The 19,782-nt window shown below is 36.3% G+C and overlaps 3 protein-coding genes across 3 annotated transcripts; all 3 read left to right on the top strand.

The window, feature by feature from the left end:
• Positions 1 to 424: 424 nt before the first annotated feature.
• LOC116713691 (peroxisomal N(1)-acetyl-spermine/spermidine oxidase-like) lies at positions 425 to 4,682 on the top strand. Its single transcript, XM_032553916.1, has 10 exons — positions 425 to 756; positions 1,152 to 1,328; positions 1,425 to 1,552; positions 1,679 to 1,866; positions 2,314 to 2,495; positions 2,790 to 2,959; positions 3,120 to 3,205; positions 3,314 to 3,426; positions 3,920 to 4,071; positions 4,199 to 4,682. Exons 1-10 carry the CDS (start codon positions 603 to 605, stop codon positions 4,313 to 4,315), a joined length of 1,467 nt encoding a protein of 488 aa, XP_032409807.1. The 5' UTR covers positions 425 to 602; the 3' UTR covers positions 4,316 to 4,682.
• Positions 4,683 to 6,101: 1,419 nt separating this feature from the next.
• On the top strand, positions 6,102 to 10,187 carry LOC116713686 (peroxisomal N(1)-acetyl-spermine/spermidine oxidase-like). The gene is made up of 10 exons (XM_032553912.1): positions 6,102 to 6,518; positions 6,859 to 7,035; positions 7,131 to 7,261; positions 7,381 to 7,568; positions 8,018 to 8,199; positions 8,489 to 8,658; positions 8,819 to 8,904; positions 9,013 to 9,125; positions 9,620 to 9,771; positions 9,899 to 10,187. The coding sequence occupies exons 1-10, from the start codon at positions 6,365 to 6,367 to the stop codon at positions 10,013 to 10,015; spliced, it is 1,470 nt and encodes a 489-aa protein (XP_032409803.1). The 5' UTR covers positions 6,102 to 6,364; the 3' UTR covers positions 10,016 to 10,187.
• Positions 10,188 to 12,104: 1,917 nt separating this feature from the next.
• Positions 12,105 to 19,575, top strand: LOC116713685 (peroxisomal N(1)-acetyl-spermine/spermidine oxidase). Its single transcript, XM_032553911.1, has 10 exons — positions 12,105 to 12,312; positions 14,741 to 14,917; positions 15,120 to 15,250; positions 15,398 to 15,585; positions 16,547 to 16,725; positions 16,867 to 17,036; positions 17,162 to 17,247; positions 17,337 to 17,449; positions 17,705 to 17,859; positions 18,529 to 19,575. The coding sequence occupies exons 1-10, from the start codon at positions 12,159 to 12,161 to the stop codon at positions 18,679 to 18,681; spliced, it is 1,506 nt and encodes a 501-aa protein (XP_032409802.1). The 5' UTR covers positions 12,105 to 12,158; the 3' UTR covers positions 18,682 to 19,575.
• Positions 19,576 to 19,782: the final 207 nt, after the last annotated feature.

The following is a 19,782-nucleotide window of genomic DNA, read 5'->3' as shown; positions in this document are numbered from 1 at the left end:
ATAACAGGATAAGACAAAACAGCACTTTCACATCTTAGAATATTACGTGTCTTTTAGATGCTACTTTGTTAGCACAAATTAATGATAACGTTCTAATTTATAACAAATTATGTTATTTATTTATGTTTTCTGTAAATACATAAAGATGGAGCCTGTTTGAAATAATTGCATTTGCAATAAGAGTTTTTTCTTCTTCTTCTTCCAGAAAAATAATATTACAATAAAATCTGTAACTCTGGGTTCCCTTATAGCATAATTATAAGCAACCTCCAGGGTTTGGGGATTCAATATGTCACGTGTTGTACTGTAACCAGACCAGAATGCATTCGGAGTCTTTTCTATGGATAACAGTGAGGTTTTTGTGGATATCAGATGAGTCATTTCTAACAACCAGTTCAGCCTCAAAAAAAGGTGCAGCTCAGGTGTGTCCTTAATCCGCTCACTCCTGAATTACTTTGCAAGAAAGCCAGACTTAATCTACACTCAACATCTCGTAAAGTCGAGAAAGCCGTGGGGCTTTACGAACAGGGAAGCGGAAGTATGGAAGGTGAATAAAAGGTGAAAACTCGTTGCAGACGTTAGTCTGACGCACTGAACCAGACATGGCTGAGAATGTGGATGCAAAAATAGTGATCATAGGCTGCGGGATAGCTGGGATCGCAGCGGCTCACAGGCTGGTTAAATCTGGGTTCACTAATGTCCGGATACTTGAAGCGACTGGAAGAAGTGGAGGTCGAATTAAAACTGGCAGACTGGGTAAGAAACCAAACTCAAGACCTTTCTTTATGTCTGCAATTTGGTTTCTAGGAGACTTGCAAACAGTAAGACCAGATAATCCATTAGACATTATTTTTTTAAAGTCTTAGATTTTGTAAGTTTAACTAAGAAAAAGTAGACTAGCCTATTTATAATTTTTTAGTAGTCTCTTTCTATCTTGTGACATTATTATTATTGTTGTTGTTGTTGTTGTTGTTAATAATAACATTAGTATTAATATTATTATTTTATTATGTTGTTGTAATTAGAGTAATTGTTGTGCATATGATTATAATTCAATTTCCACCTAGGGAATAACCATTCTGAATCTTTTGAAACAACGCTGTTTAACACTTTAACTTGAATCCATTTGCATCTTTTGTGTTCCTCCACAGGTAATACCATGATAGAAATTGGTGCAGCTTTTATTCACGGTCCGTCTGCAAAGAACCCAGTGTTTTGTCTGGCCCGTGACTATAACCTCCTGGATCCTAAATCCCTCACGCCAGAGAACCAAGCCGTGGATGTTGGTGAAGATCCTCCTCTGGTTCCCAACTGGTTTACCAGTTCAGGTGAAAGGATTAGCAAACACGTTGCATTCTCAATCAAAATTAAAATAAATGTTGTAGTTTTTGTGAAAAAAAACAACAAATATATGTTTTATTCAGGTCAGAAGTTGAATCCTGATGACATGGATCCTGCGACAGACTTGTTTCATGTAATCGTAGACAATACTCCAGAGTCCAAGAGTGACAAACAATCCTGGTCGAGTGTTGGAGATTTTGTGAAATCTGAGGTACATTTTTATTCAGGAAGAAAAATCAAGAAATATCTCCTTATTTTCACCAAAGCAAGGAAAAACAAAGATATGTAGGTGCTCAGATGTATTTTTTTGTTTGTTTGTTTTTTGTCCTTTATGCAGTTTCAAAGGCGAACAGCAAAGAAGTGGAAAAATAAAGATAAGCACACCAGGCAGGTTCTGGTTGGTGCCATGAATTCTATGCTGAAGGAGGAATGTTGTGCAAGTGCTACCCACTCACTGGATGACTTAGATCTGGTTGGATTCTCTATGTACCTGAGTATAAAAGGAGTGGACTGCACATTCCCAAGGTTTGCACACATGTTAGACCAGAAATAGCTGTCACCAGACTGAGGGAGTGTCGTTGAATTTATGCTGCAGGATGTTTTGCTGAAATGTAGATTTAAAATATAACTAACAAAATCACTTGGTTTCTGAAATAAAACCAATTTTATTTGCAATTTTCATCTCTGCAAATTAGGGTTAATCGATTTCTGAATACTGTAGGATAGAAAACTAAATAGAAGAAAATACAAAAAATGTGGAATTAATAGGATTTTTTAAACTAAGAAAGAGCTGCTTAATCCACTTAATTTCTTTTTACTCATCAGGAATTACAATACATGTAATCTCCAATAAATACAGAGTTGCACAAAGTCAGTACAATCTCCAAATACCTACTGCTCAAACAGTTTTATGTTGTTTTTCCCTACCTGTAAAGTAGTCTGACTTACTGTGTTTATGCTCTTGTCTGGCAGTGGTGCTGAGGGCTTAATCAGCAACTTGATGTCAGAGCTCCCCGCCAACTTGGTGTCATACAGTCGGCCTGTACGCTGCGTTCACTGGAGCTACAGCGAGAGTGAAGAGAATGCTGTGATGGTGGAGTGTGAGGATGGGAAAAAGATTAATGCTGATCATGTCATTGTCACCGTGTCTCTAGGTGGGCTTTTAGGCTATTTTGACCTTTGTGGCTTAAAGGCTTTGTTTGCAATGATGCTTTAGGCAATTTTTAATTATGTCTTACAAATCCAGCTGAATGAAAATGTGATGCTGCAAATGATTATTGCTACAACACATAAATGTCAATAAGTACAAATAGAGGAAGTGAGTTCTACAGACAGCCTCTTGCAGTTTACAGATTTTAAGCTTATTGGCTATTAAGCTGATTTATCCCCCCAATAAAGCTCATAACAGCATGAATTTCTTATTGTTTTTTTTTTTTGTTTCCATCCAGGATACCTGAAGAAACATCACTCAACTCTGTTCTCACCTCCTCTTCCTGCCAAGAAGCTGGAGTCCATTCAGACAATAGGATTTGGAACATGTGACAAAATCCATATTGAGTTTGAATCCCCCTGGTGGGATGCTGACTGTGAGATCATTTATCTGGTGTGGGATGATGAGGTTTGTACAACTGCTCTTCACAAATATAGAGATTTTTCTAAAGAGACTAAATCAATATGAATTCTGCAGCATAAAAAGTTCTTGCTGATTATTCTAACAATTCTGCACCATCAACCAGGTCTTAAGTCAATCCTGTTGATATTTTTTTTGTCTTTTGCAGGAGAATATTTCAGACCATGTGTCAGATATAAGCAAAAACTGGGTTAGGAAGATCTCATCATTTAATGTGGTGAAATCCTCTAAAAGGTCAGCAATGTCACAATGTTTTTCTCAAAAAGATTTTAATTGAAATTTAACAAGCAAGCACACAAAGCAGTGAAAGATCTAACTTCATGTTGACTATGAACCCTATAGTGGAAGCCATGTTCTCTGCGGTTGGATTTCTGGACACGAGGCGGAGCACATGGAAACACTTCCTGAGCAGGAAGTTAGGCGTTCCATCACAGAGCTCATCCATAGATTCTCAGGTGATCCTTACTTCAGAGAAAAATAAGAACACGTGTTGTTTTCTTGTTTTCATAATGGGAATTTATAAAACTTTTCCCTGTAAAGCAACTTAGACAGTCTAATTATGATTACCCTGTACATTTATGCATACATGGTATCCTTAAGTAATTAAAAAGGACTTTTTTGTAGAGCTATGATCAATTGTTTTCTGTTACTGTAGCATTTTGACAGACATTGCTATTTACAGGGTAAACGTTTGCCACTTGTCACGACTGAGCCAAAGCTGACTTTCAAGTATTTCACAAGAATTTAGCTATACTTTTCAGATTGCTATACTCAAAAATAAATTAATAAGGGAGTTCATTATTTATTTGAAAAGCATGTAGCTAATGTTTTTCCCACACTTTCCTATTTTATGTTTTTTCATGGAGATCAGTGTCAGTATTTTTACAATCAATAGTACAAGTCTATGTTTGTAAATAGTCTGTTTTTAATATAATTGTCTGTATTTAGGAGACCTGACCATCACACCTACGAGAATCGAGTGTACCCGGTGGTTTCATGATCGCTGGACGTTGGGATCTTACTGCCACCCAGCAATCGGTTGCTCAGCGCAGAATTTTAAGAACATGATGGAGCCCTTGCCAACCAGAGGAAAGCAGGAGGTTTACAAATTAACATTTTTTATTTAGACACAAGCTTACATTTATCTTGACCGTGCGCATGCAAAAAAAAAAAAAAAGTTAATCTGTAAAGCTGTTGTCATTTATAGACTTTATGTTTATGCTTCAGCCCCTGCAGGTGATGTTTGCTGGAGAGGCCACTCATCCGTCCTACTACTCAACCATGCATGGAGCACTACTCTCTGGCCGGAGGGAAGCTGACAGACTCATCTCTCACTACTCTTAAACCAGTCCCTTCCATCCCCAAGAAAAGTTAAAAATTAATCCCCCCTCAGCGTGAAATTATAATTCCTGTCCTACTAATCAGGTGACACCAGCTATGGAACATCTTTATCATTGAACAAAGAATCTATAAGCTGTTTCTCAGAACACATTAAACTCCTTAGTTGTCATAAATGTATGCTTTTATAAGTGTCCCTTAAGATAGCTGGAAACTCTGGTGCAAGGTACACAAACTGTAGATACAGAAAGGGGATCAGCAGAGGCAATGTCAAAAACAGGCAGTTAATTAACCTGAAATATTATGCAACAAGTAACAAATACTCTGTAACTGTGGATTCAATGAATAAATTTGGGGTCAGTGGGTCAAATGATATGAGACTATTGTAATTATTTTTTAGCTTCTGTACCTATTTTCCTCTAGCAAGGAAATAGAACAATGTTTCAGAGGTGGAAGGTAAAAAGAAATAGAGCTCCAGATATGTTCTCACTGTGTCCAAGTTTGCAAACACCAAGATTGGAGTTGAGAGAAGGGCCTGACGTCATCCATTCTTGCTTCAGGGAAAACAACAAATGACATGGGACAATCTGGACTTGGATGAACATAATAAGAACCCAAAAGTTTTCTTCATACCTACATCAAATATTATGGGAAAATGGACAGAATCAGGGTCATTTTTAATGCCATGCTTTAGAACCATTCAGTTAAATAAATTTGCAGATTGACCAGCCTGGATATACTATCTGAGCAATTTATGTAATGCTATGATAGCATCATTTTTGGGAATGCTTCAAAGAGCAAGTGTAATGTAGGTTTTATTGTACATGTATACCTACATAAAGTCTCAGTGAAACAAAACATTAGTTGAGCTGAATAAATGAAAACACATAAAAATGAAAAGATAAGTATTAATATAGAAAGTTGAAAGCAAAAAGGTTTTATTGTCTTTTACATGTATGTATGCAGGTTTATGCATATATGTCATAAATATAAAATTTAGTAAGATAAATATTTTAAACCTATTAATTAAAAATAAGATTTTTACGCTCTCTAGCTAAAACTTTACAAAATATCCGAACAAGGTGAAAGACATGAGACAAAAAAGTAATTCATTTGAAAACATACAAATTAAAAACAGAAGAACTTTTGCTTGGTTTGGATTGAAGTTTTTCCTTCCCATTTAGGATTTTCTTTTCCTCTCCATTGTTGCCCTCTTCTTGTTCAGGATGGGAGACGACGTGTAAAAACTGACATAATCTGGTGACTTCATTAGAGAAATAGGTTGAATTGCAATGGAGTGGTATTTCTCCCTATAATGTAAAACCTGTGAATTACTCACGAAATTAAGTTCAAAAATTGAAAAAGATGAATCTTTAAAGTATTCGACATATCATTTGGTATTATAACATTCTGCTCTGTTAGTTAGTGTCCACTAGATGCCAGTATAACTCAATGAATCTAACAGGATCAAACAAAACAGCACTTTCACATCTTAGAATATTACGTGTCTTTTAGCTGCTAATTTGTTAGCACAAGTTAATGATAACGTTCTAATTTATAACAAATTATGTTATTTATTTATGTTTTCTGTAAATACATAAAGATGGAGCCTGTTTGAAATAATTGCATTTGCAATAAGAGTTTTTTTTTCTTCTTCTTCTTCCAGAAAAATAATACAATAAAATATGTAACTCTGGGTTCCCTTATAGCATAATTATAAGCAACCTCCGGGGTTTGGGGATTCAAGAAGTCACGTGTTGTACTGTAACCAGACCAGAATGCATTCGGAGTCTTTTCTATGGATAACAGGGAGTTTTTGTGGATACGAGTAATTTCTAACAACCAGTTCAGCCTCGAACAAATTGTGCAGCTCAGGTGTGTCCTTAATCCGCTCACTTCTGAATTACTTTGCAAGAAAGCCAGACTTAATCTACACTCAACATCTCGTAAAGTCGAGAAAGCCGTGGGGCTTTACGAACAGGGAAGCGGAAGTGTGGAAGGTGAATAAAAGGTGAAAACTCGTTGCAGAAGTTAGTCTGACTCACTGAACCAGACATGGCTGAGAATGTGGATGCAAAAATAGTGATCATAGGCTGCGGGATAGCTGGGATCGCAGCGGCTCACAGGCTGGTTAAATCTGGGTTCACTAATGTCCGGATACTTGAAGCCACTGGAAGAAGTGGAGGTCGAATTAAAACTGGCAGACTGGGTAAGAAACCAAACTCAAGACCTTTCTTTATGTCTGCAATTTGGTTTCTAGGAGACTTGCAAACAGTAAGACCAGATAACCCATTAGACATGATTTTTTTAAGGTCTTAGATTTTGTAAGTTTAACTAAGAAAAAGTAGACTAGCCTATTTATAATTTTTTAGTAGTCTCTATCTTGTGAGATTATTATTATTTTATTATGTTGTTGTAATTAGAGTAATTGTTGTGCATATAATTATAATTCAATTTATACGCAGGGAATAACCATTTTGAATCCTTTGAAACAATGCTGTTTAACACTTTAAATTGAATCCATTTGCATCTATTGTGTTCCTCCACAGGTAATACCATGATAGAAATTGGTGCAGCTTTTATCCACGGTCCGTCTGAAGAGAACCCAGTGTTTTGTCTGGCCCGTGACTATAACCTCCTGGATCCTAAATCCCTCACACCAGAGAACCAAGCCGTGGATGTTGGTGAATATCCTCCTCTGGTTCCCAACTGGTTTACCAGTTCAGGTGAAAGGATTAGCAAACATGTTGCATTCTCAATCAAAATTAAAATAAATGTTGTAGTCCTTGTGAAAAAAAAAAACATATATATGTTTATTCAGGTCAGAAGGTGAATCCTGATGACATGGATCCTGCGACAGAGTTGTTTCATGTAATCTTGGAAAATACTCCACAGTCCAAGAGTCACAAACAACGATCCTGGCCCAGTGTTGGAGATTTTGTGAGATCTGAGGTACATTTTCATTCAAGATATTTCTTGAAGAAAAATCAAGAAATATCTCCTTATTTTCACCAAAGCAAGGAAAACAGAGATATGTAGGTGTCAGATATATTTTTTTGCCCTTTATGCAGGTACGAAGGCGAACAGCAAAGAGGTGGAAAAATAAAGATAAGCACACCAGGCAGGTGCTGCTGGGTGCCATCAGTACTATGCTGAAGGAGGAATGTTGTTCAAGTGCTACTCACTCACTGGAGGACTTAGATCTGGTTGGATTCTCTATGTACCTGAGTATAAAAGGAGTGGACTGCACATTCCCAAGGTTTGCACACGTTAGACCAGAAATAGCTGTCACCAGACTGAGGGAGTGTCGTTGAATTTATGCTGCAGGATGTTTTGCTGAAATGTAGAAATAAAATATAACTAACAAAATCGCTTGGTTTCTGAAATAAAACCAATTTTATTTGCAATTTTCATCTCTGCAAATTAGGGTTAGTAGATTTCTGAATACTGTACGATAGAAAACTAAATAGATGAAAATACAAAAAATGTGAAATTAATAGGATTTTTTTTTAAACTAAGATAGAGCTGTTTAATCCACTTAATTTTTTTGTACTCATCAGGAATTACAATACATGTAATCTCCGATAAATACAGAGTTGCACAAAGTCAGTGCAATCTCCAAATACCTACTGCTCAAACAGTTTTTATGTTGTTTTTCCCTACCTGTAAAGTAGTCTGACTTACTGTGTTTATGCTCTTGTCTGGCAGTGGTGCTGAGGGCTTAATCAGCAACTTGATGTCAGAGCTCCCCGCCAACTTGGTGTCATACAGTCGGCCTGTACGCTGTGTTCACTGGAGCTACAGCGAGAGTGAAGAGAATGCTGTGATGGTGGAGTGTGAGGATGGGGAAAAGATTAATGCTGATCATGTCATTGTCACCCTGTCTCTAGGTGGGCTTTTAGGCTATTTTGACCTTTGCAGCTTAAAGGCTTTATCTGCAAGAACGTTTTAGGTGATTTTTAACTATGTCTTACAAATCGAGCTGAATGAAAATGTGGTTCTGCAAATGATTGTTGCTACAACACATGCCAACAAGTTCAAATAGAGGAAGTGAGTTCTACAGACAGCCTCTTGCAGTTTACAGATTTAAAGTTTTTAGAGTTTTAAGCTGATTTTTCCCCCCCTTAAAGCTCATGAAAGCATTAAATTTTTTATTGTTTTTTTTTTGTTTCCATCCAGGATACCTGAAGAAACATCACTCAACTCTGTTCTCACCTCCTCTTCCTGCCCAGAAGCTGAAGTCCATTCAGACAATAGGATTTGGAACATGTGACAAAATCCATATTGAGTTTGAATCCCCCTGGTGGGATGCTGACTGTGAGATCATTTATCTGGTGTGGGATGATGAGGTTTGTAAAACTGCTCTTCACAAATATAGAGATTTTTCTAAAGAGACTAAATCAATATGAATTCTGCAGCATAAAAAGTTCTTGCTGATTATTCTAACACTTCTGCACCATCAACCAGGTCTTAAGTCAATCCTGTTGATACTTTTTTTGTCTTTTGCAGGAGGATATTTCAGACCATGTGTCAGATATAAGCAAAAACTGGGTTAGGAAGATCTCATCATTTAATGTGGTGAAATCCTCTAAAAGGTCAGCAATGTCACAATGTTTTTCTCAAAAAGATTTTAATTGAAATTTAACAAGCAAGCACACAAAGCAGTGAAAGATCTAACTTCATGTTGACTATGAACCCTATAGTGGAAGCCATGTTCTCTGCGGTTGGATTTCTGGACACGAGGCGGAGCACATGGAAACACTTCCTGAGCAGGAAGTTAGGCGTTCCATCACAGAGCTCATCCATAGATTCTCAGGTGATCCTTACTTCAGAAAAAAATAAGAACAGGTTTTGTTTTCTTGTTTTCATAACAGGAATTTATGAAACATTTCCCTGTAAAGCAACTTAGACAGTCTAATTATGATTACCCTGTAGATTTATGCATACATGGTATCCTTAAGTAATTAAAAATGACTTTTTTGTAGAGCCATGATCAATTGTTTTCTGTTACTGTAGCATTTTGACAGACATTGCTATTCACAGGGTAAACGTTTGCCACTTGTCACGACTGAGCCAAAGCTGACTTTCAAGTATTTCACAAGAATTTAGCTATACTTTTCAGATTGCTATACTCAAAAATAAATTAATAAGGGAGTTCATTATTTATTTGAAAAGCATGTAGCCAGTATTTTTCCCACACTTTCCTATTTTATGTTTTTTCATGGAGATCAGCGTTAGTATTTTTACAATCAATAGTACAAGTCTATGTTTTGTAAATAGTCTGTTTTTAATCTAATTTTCTGTATTTAGGAGACCTTACCATCACACCTACGAGAATCGAGTGTACCCGGTGGTTTCATGATCGCTGGACGTTGGGATCTTACTGCCACCCAGCAATCGGTTGCTCAGCGCAGAATTTTAAGAACATGATGGAGCCCTTGCCAACCAGAGGAAAGCAGGAGGTTTACAAATTAACATTTTTTATTTAGACACAAGCTTACATTTATCTTGACTGTTCGCATGCAAAAAAAAGGAAAAAGATCATCTGTAAAGCTGTTGTCATTTATGGACTTTATGTTTATGCTTCAGCCCCTGCAGGTGATGTTTGCTGGAGAGGCCACTCATCCGTCCTACTACTCAACCCTCCATGGAGCACTACTCTCTGGCCGGAGGGAAGCTGACAGACTCATCTCTCACTACTCTTAAACCAGTCCCCTCCATCCAGACCAGAAAAGTTAAAAATTAAACCCCGCTCAGCATAAAATTATAATTGCTGTCCTTCTAATCAGGTGACACCAGCTATGGAACATCTTTATCATTGAACAAAGAATCTATAAGCTGTTTCTCAGAACACATTAAACTCCTGAGTTGTCATAAATGTATGCTTTTATAAGTGTCCCTTAAGATAGCTGGAAACTCTGGTGCAAGGTACACAAACTGTAGATACAGAAAGGGGATCAGCAGAGGCAAAGTCAAAAACAGGCAGTTAATTAACCTGAAATATATGCAACAAGTAACAAATACTCTAACTGTGGATTCAGTGAATAATTTTGATGTCAGCGGGTCAAATGATATTTGTAGTTATTTTTTAGCTTCTGTACCTATTTTTCTCTAGCAAGGAAATAGAACAATGTTTCAGAGGTGGAAGGTAAAAAGAAATAGAGCTCCAGATATGTTTTCACTGCGTCCAAGTTTGCAAACACCAAGGTTGGAGTTGAGAGAAGGGCCTGACGTCATCCATGCTTGCTTCCGGGAAAACAACAAACGTCTTAGGACAATCTGGACTTGGATGAACATAATAAGAACCCAAAAGTTTTCTTCATACCTACATCAAATATTATGGGAAAATGGACAGAATCACGGTCATTTTTAATGCCATGCTTTAGAACCATTCAGTTAAATAAATTTGCAGATTGACCAGCCTGGATATACTATCTGAGCAGTTTATGTAATGCTATGATAGCATCATTTTTGGGAATGCTTCAAAGAGCAAGTGTAATGTAGGTGTTATTGTACATGCATACCTACATAAAGTCTCAGTGAAACAAATCATTAGTTGAGCTGAATAAATGAAAACACATAAAAATGAAAAGATAATTATTAATATAGAAAGTTAAAAGCAGAAAGTTTTTATTGTTTTTTTACATGTATGCAGGTTTTATGCATATATGTCATAAATATAAAATTTATTAAGATAAATATTTTAAACCTATTCATTAAAAATAAGATTTTTACTTTTATACTGCATATGGTATAGTCATATTGAGTAAATTACAACATAATTGAAAATGTATTTATTTCAGTAACACAATTCACTAAGTGAAGAGAAATTATATGCAGACTAATGTCTTCAAGCATTATTGAAGATAAGGATTTTTCATATACAAGAAAAAAGGAAAAGATAATTTGTAACGTTTTTACTGGCTTGTATATATAAGCTAATAAATCTTATTGGCTCAGAAGCTAATAAGTTTTATTAGCCTATGAACAGCTAATAATATATTAGCTGTTCATATATATATATATATATATATATATATATATACACTGCTCAAAAAAATAAAGGGAACACTTAAACAGGTGTTTAACACTTAAAGTGTTCCCTTTATTTTTTTGAGCAGTATATATATATATGTATACAGTACAGACCAAAAGTTTGGACACACCTTTCTAATTCAATGGGTTTTCTTTATTTTCATGCCTATTTATAAGGCAAGAAATCTCACTTATTATCCTGACAGGGCACACCTATGAAGTGAAAACCATTTCAGGTGACGACCTCTTGATGAAGCTCATCAAGAAAATGCAGAGTGTGTGCAAAGCAGTAATCACAGCAAAAGGTTGCTACTTTGAAGAAACTAGAATATAAGGGGTATTTACAGTTGTTTCACACTTTTTTGTTTAGTGCATATTTCCACACGTGTTATTCATAGTTTTGATGCCTTCAGTGTGAATCTACAATGTCAATAGTCATGAAAATAAAGGAAACTCATTGAATTAAAAGGTGTTTCCAAACTTTTGGTCTGTACTGTATGTATATATATATATATATATATATATATATATATATATATATATATATATATATATATATATATATATATATATATATATATATATATATATATAGTTTATTAGCTTATATATATAAAAGCTAATAAAAAAATTAGCTACGTATTTTTGCTATGTTGTTTAATTTGTGAATCATATGTTCATGTACGTGGTTTACTTACGGAATATTTTAAAAAGCTTTTATTTTGAAAGTGTGGACCAGAAGATATTTCCGACTCCAGTCTTTGCCATGAGGAAGTAGCCGGAGAACGTCATCCAGAGCAAGTGTGCTGCAGCTATGGCTGGAAACAGGAACGTAAACATTGTTATCGTAGGCAGTGGGATAGCGGGGATCGCTGCGTGTCACAGGCTGGTTAATTCTGGGTTCACTAATGTCCACATACTTGAAGCAACTGAAAGAAGTGGAGGACGAATTAAAACTGGCAGATTTGGTGAGTCTGGTGGGCTCAGAAACAACTTTCTAACTAATCAACCACATCCTAATTATTACAGTATCTGATTCTGACGTTCCCTTTTAAATCAGATGAACATATTTCAGTAGGGAAATTTAAATGTCTTAACAATAGAGGCAGGTTAGGAGTTTTTGTCAAACTCTGGCAGATGGAAGTAGCCTGCCACGCGAATGTTAAATTTAAAACCACAGGTTGGAGACATTGGTACAAATATGCTTAAGACTTTTAAATGATCCGCTCAGTTTCAAAATTGAGATGTCGCGATATACTTTTGCAACAGTTGTGTTTTTTTTAATGAACAAACTACGCGCTAGGTACAATACATCGGGATCGATTCGGTTTCACAAAACCAGTAGCACATAAGTTACCATGGCAATTTATGCTGTGCTGTTAGCCTGCTCCAGAGCTAACAGCACAGGCTAACAGCCAGGATTAGTTAACCCTGGTGCCTTATCTGCTCGGTCAGCGGTCACGCTGATGTGATGTGTTATGTCAGTGATTTTTTTTATTTTTATTATTATTTATTATTATTTTTTATCTGCCTGTGTTGGTCTTTTTTTTCTTTTTCTTTTATCACCCTGTAAGTCCCACTGATTCATCTTGGTATTCAGTCAAGTCCCTGTATTATTGTAACATGGTAGCCTAAGCCTATGCAATTACTAACCTTATCCATGATTGCATTGCTGCTGTTCAACTGTGTTTCTGAGGCCTACTGTTGATGTAAGTTTGACAGGAAAGTCTTTAATAAACAATTACATGTATGTGTTGAAGGGATAAAATTTCTGATAAAGCAAAGGAGATGTAATCAGGTCAAGCCATATAAATTGTAGAATTCCCCCCCAAATGAATGATAACACTTCACTGGTGTACTTTTGCAATACAACGTGTTAACTCAGAATACGTTTAGAACTTTAGTTTTGGCATATAGTTAAACAAATGTACAGGTGTCACACAATATTTAAAATATGTACTTCTTTATCATCCGTTACAACTCATCTTGCCTTTTGATCGCTGTTAAGCTGCTTTTGCGCAACAGTTAAACAGAAAACTGTCCCTTCAAAATAAAAGCATCTCAAATCAAACAAGAAATTCACCATAGTTAAAACCAAATAAGGATGATGTAGGAGAGACCTTCTAAGTGATCAGAAATGTATAGTTTTGCTAACTGGCGACCCGTCCAGAGTGTACCCTGCCTCTCGATAGTTGACAGCCGGAGATAGGCACCAGCACCTCTCCTGACCCCAATGGGATAAGGGTGTGAGTCTGGTGGGGATATTTTAGGGGGGTAGTTAAGGCTAATTATGCATTCCAATTAATTCATGGTTGTTTCCTATTGTATCTGGAGTGTTTGCCTTCTTGAGTATAAAGTGCTTCAATTCCTCATAATTATCCATCAGAAATGTTGCTTGTTTGGTGTGAGATATGGCATACATATTTTATCCACAGCATCAGTAAAGTTGCGATCGACCGTGTGGTCTCTTGAAGAAATTTGTGGACACGCATTTGCCTAAATTGCTTAAGCCTGTCTTTACATAGTCATAGTCCTGAGCCTGGTTTGGCTTTAGTGAAACATATTCATCCCATGTTTAACACCGAACCCACCTGCATTGTTTAAATAAGAGGTGTGGCAGGCACACCTTTTGATTGATTAATTAATTTCTCACTTAGTTGGCTGTTATTTCAATAATTGATTAATAGTTCCAGCTCTAGTGAAGACGTGTATGCAAATGTTCTGTGCATTTGAATGCCTGAGTCAGATCTGAAAGAGAGCAAGTTAGCCAACATAAAAGTGATTCAGATCCACCTGCTTCCTGTTGTTTTTTGTTTCCTCGTGTCCCATACTGTTTATCTCTAAAACATGAAGATCGTTCCTAGATTTGATAAGCTATAACCTTTGCATTTACATTGCTGTGCTGTGCTTGGCACTGAAAAAGACTTCAGAGTGTACCCCGCCCCGGCTGTGTTTACTTCGGAACTATAAAATCTTATCTATAACCCTTGTTACTACTTTGTGGAAGGAGGTCAAGAGTTTTAATCTAATACTTAGAACTTGAAAGATAGTGGTCTACCCAGATGAATTTACACAATAGCTGTGCAAACATTTCAGAAATGAAAAAGAGCATATAACTAATTAAAACATAATTAGTAAAATGTGTGCTACAGCTTACTGTCATAGAGAGGAGAGCGTAGTTGAGGTATTATTTATGAAATTATGAGTAGACAGTTTATACTTTCTGCTATGGAAAAACATAAATATTATGGTCAAAGCAAGCAACAGTATGATTTCTCTGATCAGTCTTAATATTCAAGACAAATTTAACTGGTATTACTCTTTTTGTTGAAATAAAATTAATGGAAAGAAAAACATTCCAGTTTTGTAATGATTGTTGAAATGTGTCCTGTGTAGGTGATAAAGTCATTGAGATTGGGGCAAACTGGATCCATGGACCCTCTGAGGAAAACCCAGTTTTTTGTCTGGCCCGTCATTATGGGCTCTTGGACCCAGAGGCTCTGACCCAAGAAAACCAGGCCTTCGACCTGGGAGGAGAAACACCCTGGATTACCAACATCTTCAGCAGCTCAGGTAGTCAACACTCTGAGTCTCACACAGCTCACTTATTAGATCTATTATGTTAGTTTGAAAAATGAAACAAACCTATCTCTAAACCAAAAACACTATGTGTTTTTATCACTGTATGAAAGAGCAGATCAGTGATTATATACTGTGGCATGCATGTAATTAACTGGAGAATTTAATATTTCTTTACTTTCTGTCATGTGTGCAGGTCGGAAGCTGAGTGAGAAGGACATCTATCCAGCTCTGGAGATGTTTACCGTGCTGCTGAATGAAAGTTCACAGTTTCAGAATCAAATGGGAGAACCCCATACCAGTGTGGGAGACTTCATACGCTCAGAGGTTTGTTTCTTACATTATTAACCAAAGACTAATGTTAGCTGTTCATCTATGAGATTCAGTTTTCCGAGATTGGTTTCCAACCACCGTGGCTGACTGCATTGTCTAATATGATTTTTTTGTTTTGTTTTGTTTTGTTGCTGTGTGGAGGTGAGAAAACGATGTGTGGAGAAGTGGAAAGACATCGACTCAGCCACCAGATCCTTTCAGCTGTGTGTGATCAGCGGCATGCTGAAAAGAGAATGCTGTGTTAATGGCTCACACAGCTTAGATGAGGTTGGTCTGGGGGCCTTTGGCCAATACAAGACCTTTCCTGGATTGGACTGTACATTCCCAGGGTATGTACTTTGACTTTGTGCAGTTGTGGTGGAACAATCTCACATACAGTGCTGTCCACATTTGTTGGCCTATCTCTTAGAAAAAATAATACAAAAAACAAAACAATAATCATTTCTGGAAGTAGCGTAGTCTCACAGAGGAAAATTTGTACAAAGTTCTCATTGTTTTTATAAGAGAGAAAAAGCCCACAACATCACAAGTCCTTTAACTAACAGCAGAAATGATGTGCTTCTCAACATTTGTTTTAAACCAAACCCACCCGAGTGTTTGCTGAAAAGCTCATTCTTGGTCTTTTCTAACTGAAGTGCATGACTCCACTTAAAGTTAGAATAGAGTTTAATAAACTTCACATGTTTATATATTTGATGGTAAGACAGAAAGACTTATTCTTTGCATTCCTCCCTGTGTCTGGTGGTCATATTAAAGACTTGCTAGCCTTAAAATACCACTTTTTGCTACAGTTCTCCCAATACTGAGCTTCTGGCTACTTGGAAGGATGTTTGCTGCTCTTTATTCCACCGCAAATTAGATCTCGAAGCTAAGCAAGAATGGTTGGTATATTGTGAAGGTTGGGAAAAAAATAGTTGTAAGAAAAATTTGGGTAAATCATGATTGTCATCCTTATGGACACATTCAACAATATGATTGTGTTTAGACAGGAAATTGAATGCATCTACTTTGCCACATTCGTCCAGAAGGTGATAAAAAAATGCTATTTTTTAACTTTTTAGTTTTTTGGAGTATAATTAGGGTAGAATTAAATGTATTGCTCCTGCACCATCTATTTATACTCCTTTACCAGTCAGGCCTACAATGTTGGCCAGCACTGCCAGGCTTTCAGCAAAAGTCAGTTTAATAATTTATGCAATTTTATTGCTTATTAATCAGAAACATGCTGATTCAGGGCAGAATTTATACATTCTACTTTTATTTTTTTATTTTTCTTCCTTTTTTGTATAGTGGCTATGAAGGTCTGATTGCAAACTTGATGTCAGAGCTCCCTGATGATATAGTAAAGTACAATCGACCTGTGCGGAGTGTCTACTGGAGCAGCAACGAGAAGCAAAGCTCAGTAATGGTGGAGTGTGAGGACGGGGAGAGGATCAACGCAGATCATGTTATCGTAACAGTGCCTTTAGGTAATTTCTCTCAGGCATATTTGTCCTATAAACATTTATTATTGTATTCTCTGCAGTCCCACGCAGATCAGTTTACCAATCCTAACTGGAAATAAAACACTAAATATGCTAAAACAATCCCATAAACTTCTGTTTTATTAGGATACTTAAAGAGACACCATTCACGTCTGTTCCACCCTCCTCTCCCTCTTCACAAGCTGCACTCCATCCAGAGGCTCGGCTTTGGAACCAACAACAAAATATTTGTGGAGTTCAACGAGCCGTGGTGGGACGCTGACTGTGATGTCATTCAGCTGGTGTGGGAGGATGAGGTGAGACAAAAATCTGCAGCAGTTGTCCTACAGACATTTTATTCTTCAGAGGGATTACATGTCAATTAAAACTTTAGCTCATGACTTTATGTTCCATATTTGTTTTCTCTTCTGCTTTGTATCAGGATGCGTTGGTGGATCAGGTCTCAGATGTGAAGAGTTCTTGGATAAAGAAGCTGTTTGGTTTCACTGTGCTCAAACCCACTGAAAGGTCTTCAGATACAAATAACTCTGACACTGTCCAGCTTATGCTGAATTTCATGTTTGGTAATACATGCGTTTTCTTGCTATGTCCTTCAGGTATGGTCATCTTCTCTGTGGGTGGATCGCAGGGCATGAGTCTGAGTACATGGAGACACTACCTGAGCAGGAGGTCACAGATGTTGTCACACAACTTGTCCGCAGATTCACAGGTGAGTTTTGAAGAATAAAGAATGCAAAAAGGGACCTCATTTGAAACTGAGTTGGTTTTATTATTATTATATTTTAGTTCTTATTAGTGAGCCTTTTTTTATTCTTTCTATTGTGTGATGAAAAAGTCTTCCAAACATTTCCTGCATAGCATTACGTGGATGCCTTTCTAGCAGAACCGCTCAGTCTTATATCACTATATACAGTTTCAGTTATCAGGATCCTTCGGTATGTTTGGATCTAATGTTTGTCTTCAGGGAATCCTTCCATCACTCCACGGAGGATCCTGCGCTCCCAATGGTTCCAGAACCCCTGGACAAATGGATCTTACAGCTACTTGGCAACGGGCTGCTCACAGCAGGATCTGGAGAACATGATGGAGCCTCTGCCATCCAATGCATCGAAAGCCAGAGTATGTGCATGTAGACGTAGACAGTTGCATATCATCTGACATAGGCTCATTTGAAAAAATAATTTGATACAAGGCTGTAGGTTCAAGATTCCTAAAAGCTGGAGAAAAAAAATCTGCACTTAAAGTGTTTTTTCATCCTTTCCGTTCATCCTTCCATCTGTCCATTCGCCTTTTTTGCAGTTTCATTAAGAAAAGCCTCACCAATGTAGAAATATGTCCAATAAATTAATCATGATCATTTCTGTTTAAAAATTGGCAAAAGGACCTGAGAAAAAAAGAAGAAGTTGAAATAAAAACAAATTATTGTTTGGCCTGTTCAACATCCAGACCTTAATTGATCAGAGGTGGATCTTAGGAGAGATTTGCATAAATCTAATTTCTATCAAATGACACAATGTTTCACAGAGGACAGAATTAAAACATCTCAACAACAGTCCAGGACACTGATGAGTTGATATGCAGGCAAACATTACCTTCATTTATTATTATCATATTAATAAAGTGATAATACAGTCTAAGATGTCAAGTACATGCCTGTGCTCTTGTTCACCTAAGGTTGATCAAGTGTTTTTATATTATGTTCTCACAGATAGAATCTTTACAGTGTTTTAACTAGACTGTATGATTATATTTTTGAGTCCTTTTTCTAACTTTTAAAATTCTTTCCAGCCCCTGCAGGTGTTGTTTGCTGGAGAAGCCACTCATCTCTGCTACTTTTCTACCGTCCATGGAGCGCTTCTCACTGGCTGGAGAGAAGCTGACAGACTCATCTCCCACTACTCCTCCACTAATCCCTCCAGGCGCCGAATGGCAAAGCTTTAAAAGAGCCACACGATTGCTAAAATAAAAAGATACTGCAAATGTATGCAATTTAAGGCTTACTTCTATGAAAAAATATTATACATAAATTACAAAACATGGGGAATTTGTAGATAATTTAGACTCTAATTCATTTAAAATTGGTTACTTAAAATTTGAAAAAGCTTGAATGAGCTAATGGCTTGTATAGTAGAAGATGTATCAATCCAGAGCTTTAAAGATGCCACTTACATACAGGTAAATTTTAATGTTATTGAAAAGTTAATGTTTTTCAGTAACTGTTCACTAAGTGAAACACAATATATTGCTTAATTGCCTACCAACTAATGTTTTCAAGTAGTTGTGATGATTTTCCACTTAATGAAAGGGATATAATTATAAGATTATAATAATTAATTGGACCAATAAAAACATTTTTAATACACAAATGTGGGTTTTATGAAAAGTGTGTCTACTATCTGCTTAAAGGTTATTTTTTTAAAGTTTTAATCTGAGAAATGAGCCTCATGGGAACACATATTCCAATTAACTGAAATGTTCCTCTACACTTATAGCCATATGGACCTTTTTGTACATTTTTAATAAGAGTACATGTGCCATATTAATTATGAACTACTTTTTAAAAAATGCATATTAATTTCTAAATAATTCTCTTGTCACTGTATCAATCAAATTGCTATTTATGAATTAATTAACTGTGAATAAATGTTATATTTGTCATATTTTATATGAAGTATTGTATGGCTTAAAAGCTGAAGTTGCCAAATCCATACCGTAAAAAAGGGTTTGATTATCTGTCACTTGTATTGTCATTATTATTAAAAATTAGTGTGATTTATTTAGCATATCAATAATCTTACCCTTCCACAAGAAAATATAAATTTCTAAGACATCTGACTTGTCCCTATTCTTTTTTTTTTCTTTTTTTTTGTGAATAAGGATGCATTTAACATCCTTATTCACAGGGATCCCCATGGGAAAGATCTCATTTGACATTTGTTAATTGTGTATGTTTTTCTTTTTTGTTTTGTTTTGTTGTTTTCAAAAGGCACAAGTGGCGAAATCTACCCACGTTTGTTTAATGTAGGTAAACAAATAATGTTT

The sequence above is a fragment of the Xiphophorus hellerii genome, chromosome 22 (assembly GCF_003331165.1).
Source record: "Xiphophorus hellerii strain 12219 chromosome 22, Xiphophorus_hellerii-4.1, whole genome shotgun sequence".
In the NCBI taxonomy this organism is placed as follows: domain Eukaryota; kingdom Metazoa; phylum Chordata; class Actinopteri; order Cyprinodontiformes; family Poeciliidae; genus Xiphophorus; species Xiphophorus hellerii.
Note: the sequence above shows the minus strand (reverse complement) of the source record. Positions and strands in the feature narration are given on the sequence as shown.

What these genes read in the sequence shown, in the direction of transcription:
- LOC116713691 (XM_032553916.1), top strand. Translation starts at nt 603, where the DNA reads ATGGCTGAGAATGTGGATGCAAAAATAGTGATCATAGGCTGCGGGATA. An exon ending in GAGATTTTGTGAAATCTGAG is followed by an intron (nt 1,553 to 1,678) that starts GTACATTTTTAT and finishes TCCTTTATGCAG; the next exon opens with TTTCAAAGGCGAACAGCAAA. An exon ending in CAACCAGAGGAAAGCAGGAG is followed by an intron (nt 4,072 to 4,198) that starts GTTTACAAATTA and finishes TTTATGCTTCAG; the next exon opens with CCCCTGCAGGTGATGTTTGC.
- LOC116713686 (XM_032553912.1), top strand. Translation starts at nt 6,365, where the DNA reads ATGGCTGAGAATGTGGATGCAAAAATAGTGATCATAGGCTGCGGGATA. An exon ending in GAGATTTTGTGAGATCTGAG is followed by an intron (nt 7,262 to 7,380) that starts GTACATTTTCAT and finishes CCCTTTATGCAG; the next exon opens with GTACGAAGGCGAACAGCAAA. An exon ending in GCTCATCCATAGATTCTCAG is followed by an intron (nt 9,126 to 9,619) that starts GTGATCCTTACT and finishes TTCTGTATTTAG; the next exon opens with GAGACCTTACCATCACACCT.
- LOC116713685 (XM_032553911.1), top strand. Translation starts at nt 12,159, where the DNA reads ATGGCTGGAAACAGGAACGTAAACATTGTTATCGTAGGCAGTGGGATA. An exon ending in AATTAAAACTGGCAGATTTG is followed by an intron (nt 12,313 to 14,740) that starts GTGAGTCTGGTG and finishes TGTCCTGTGTAG; the next exon opens with GTGATAAAGTCATTGAGATT. An exon ending in TATCGTAACAGTGCCTTTAG is followed by an intron (nt 16,726 to 16,866) that starts GTAATTTCTCTC and finishes CTGTTTTATTAG; the next exon opens with GATACTTAAAGAGACACCAT.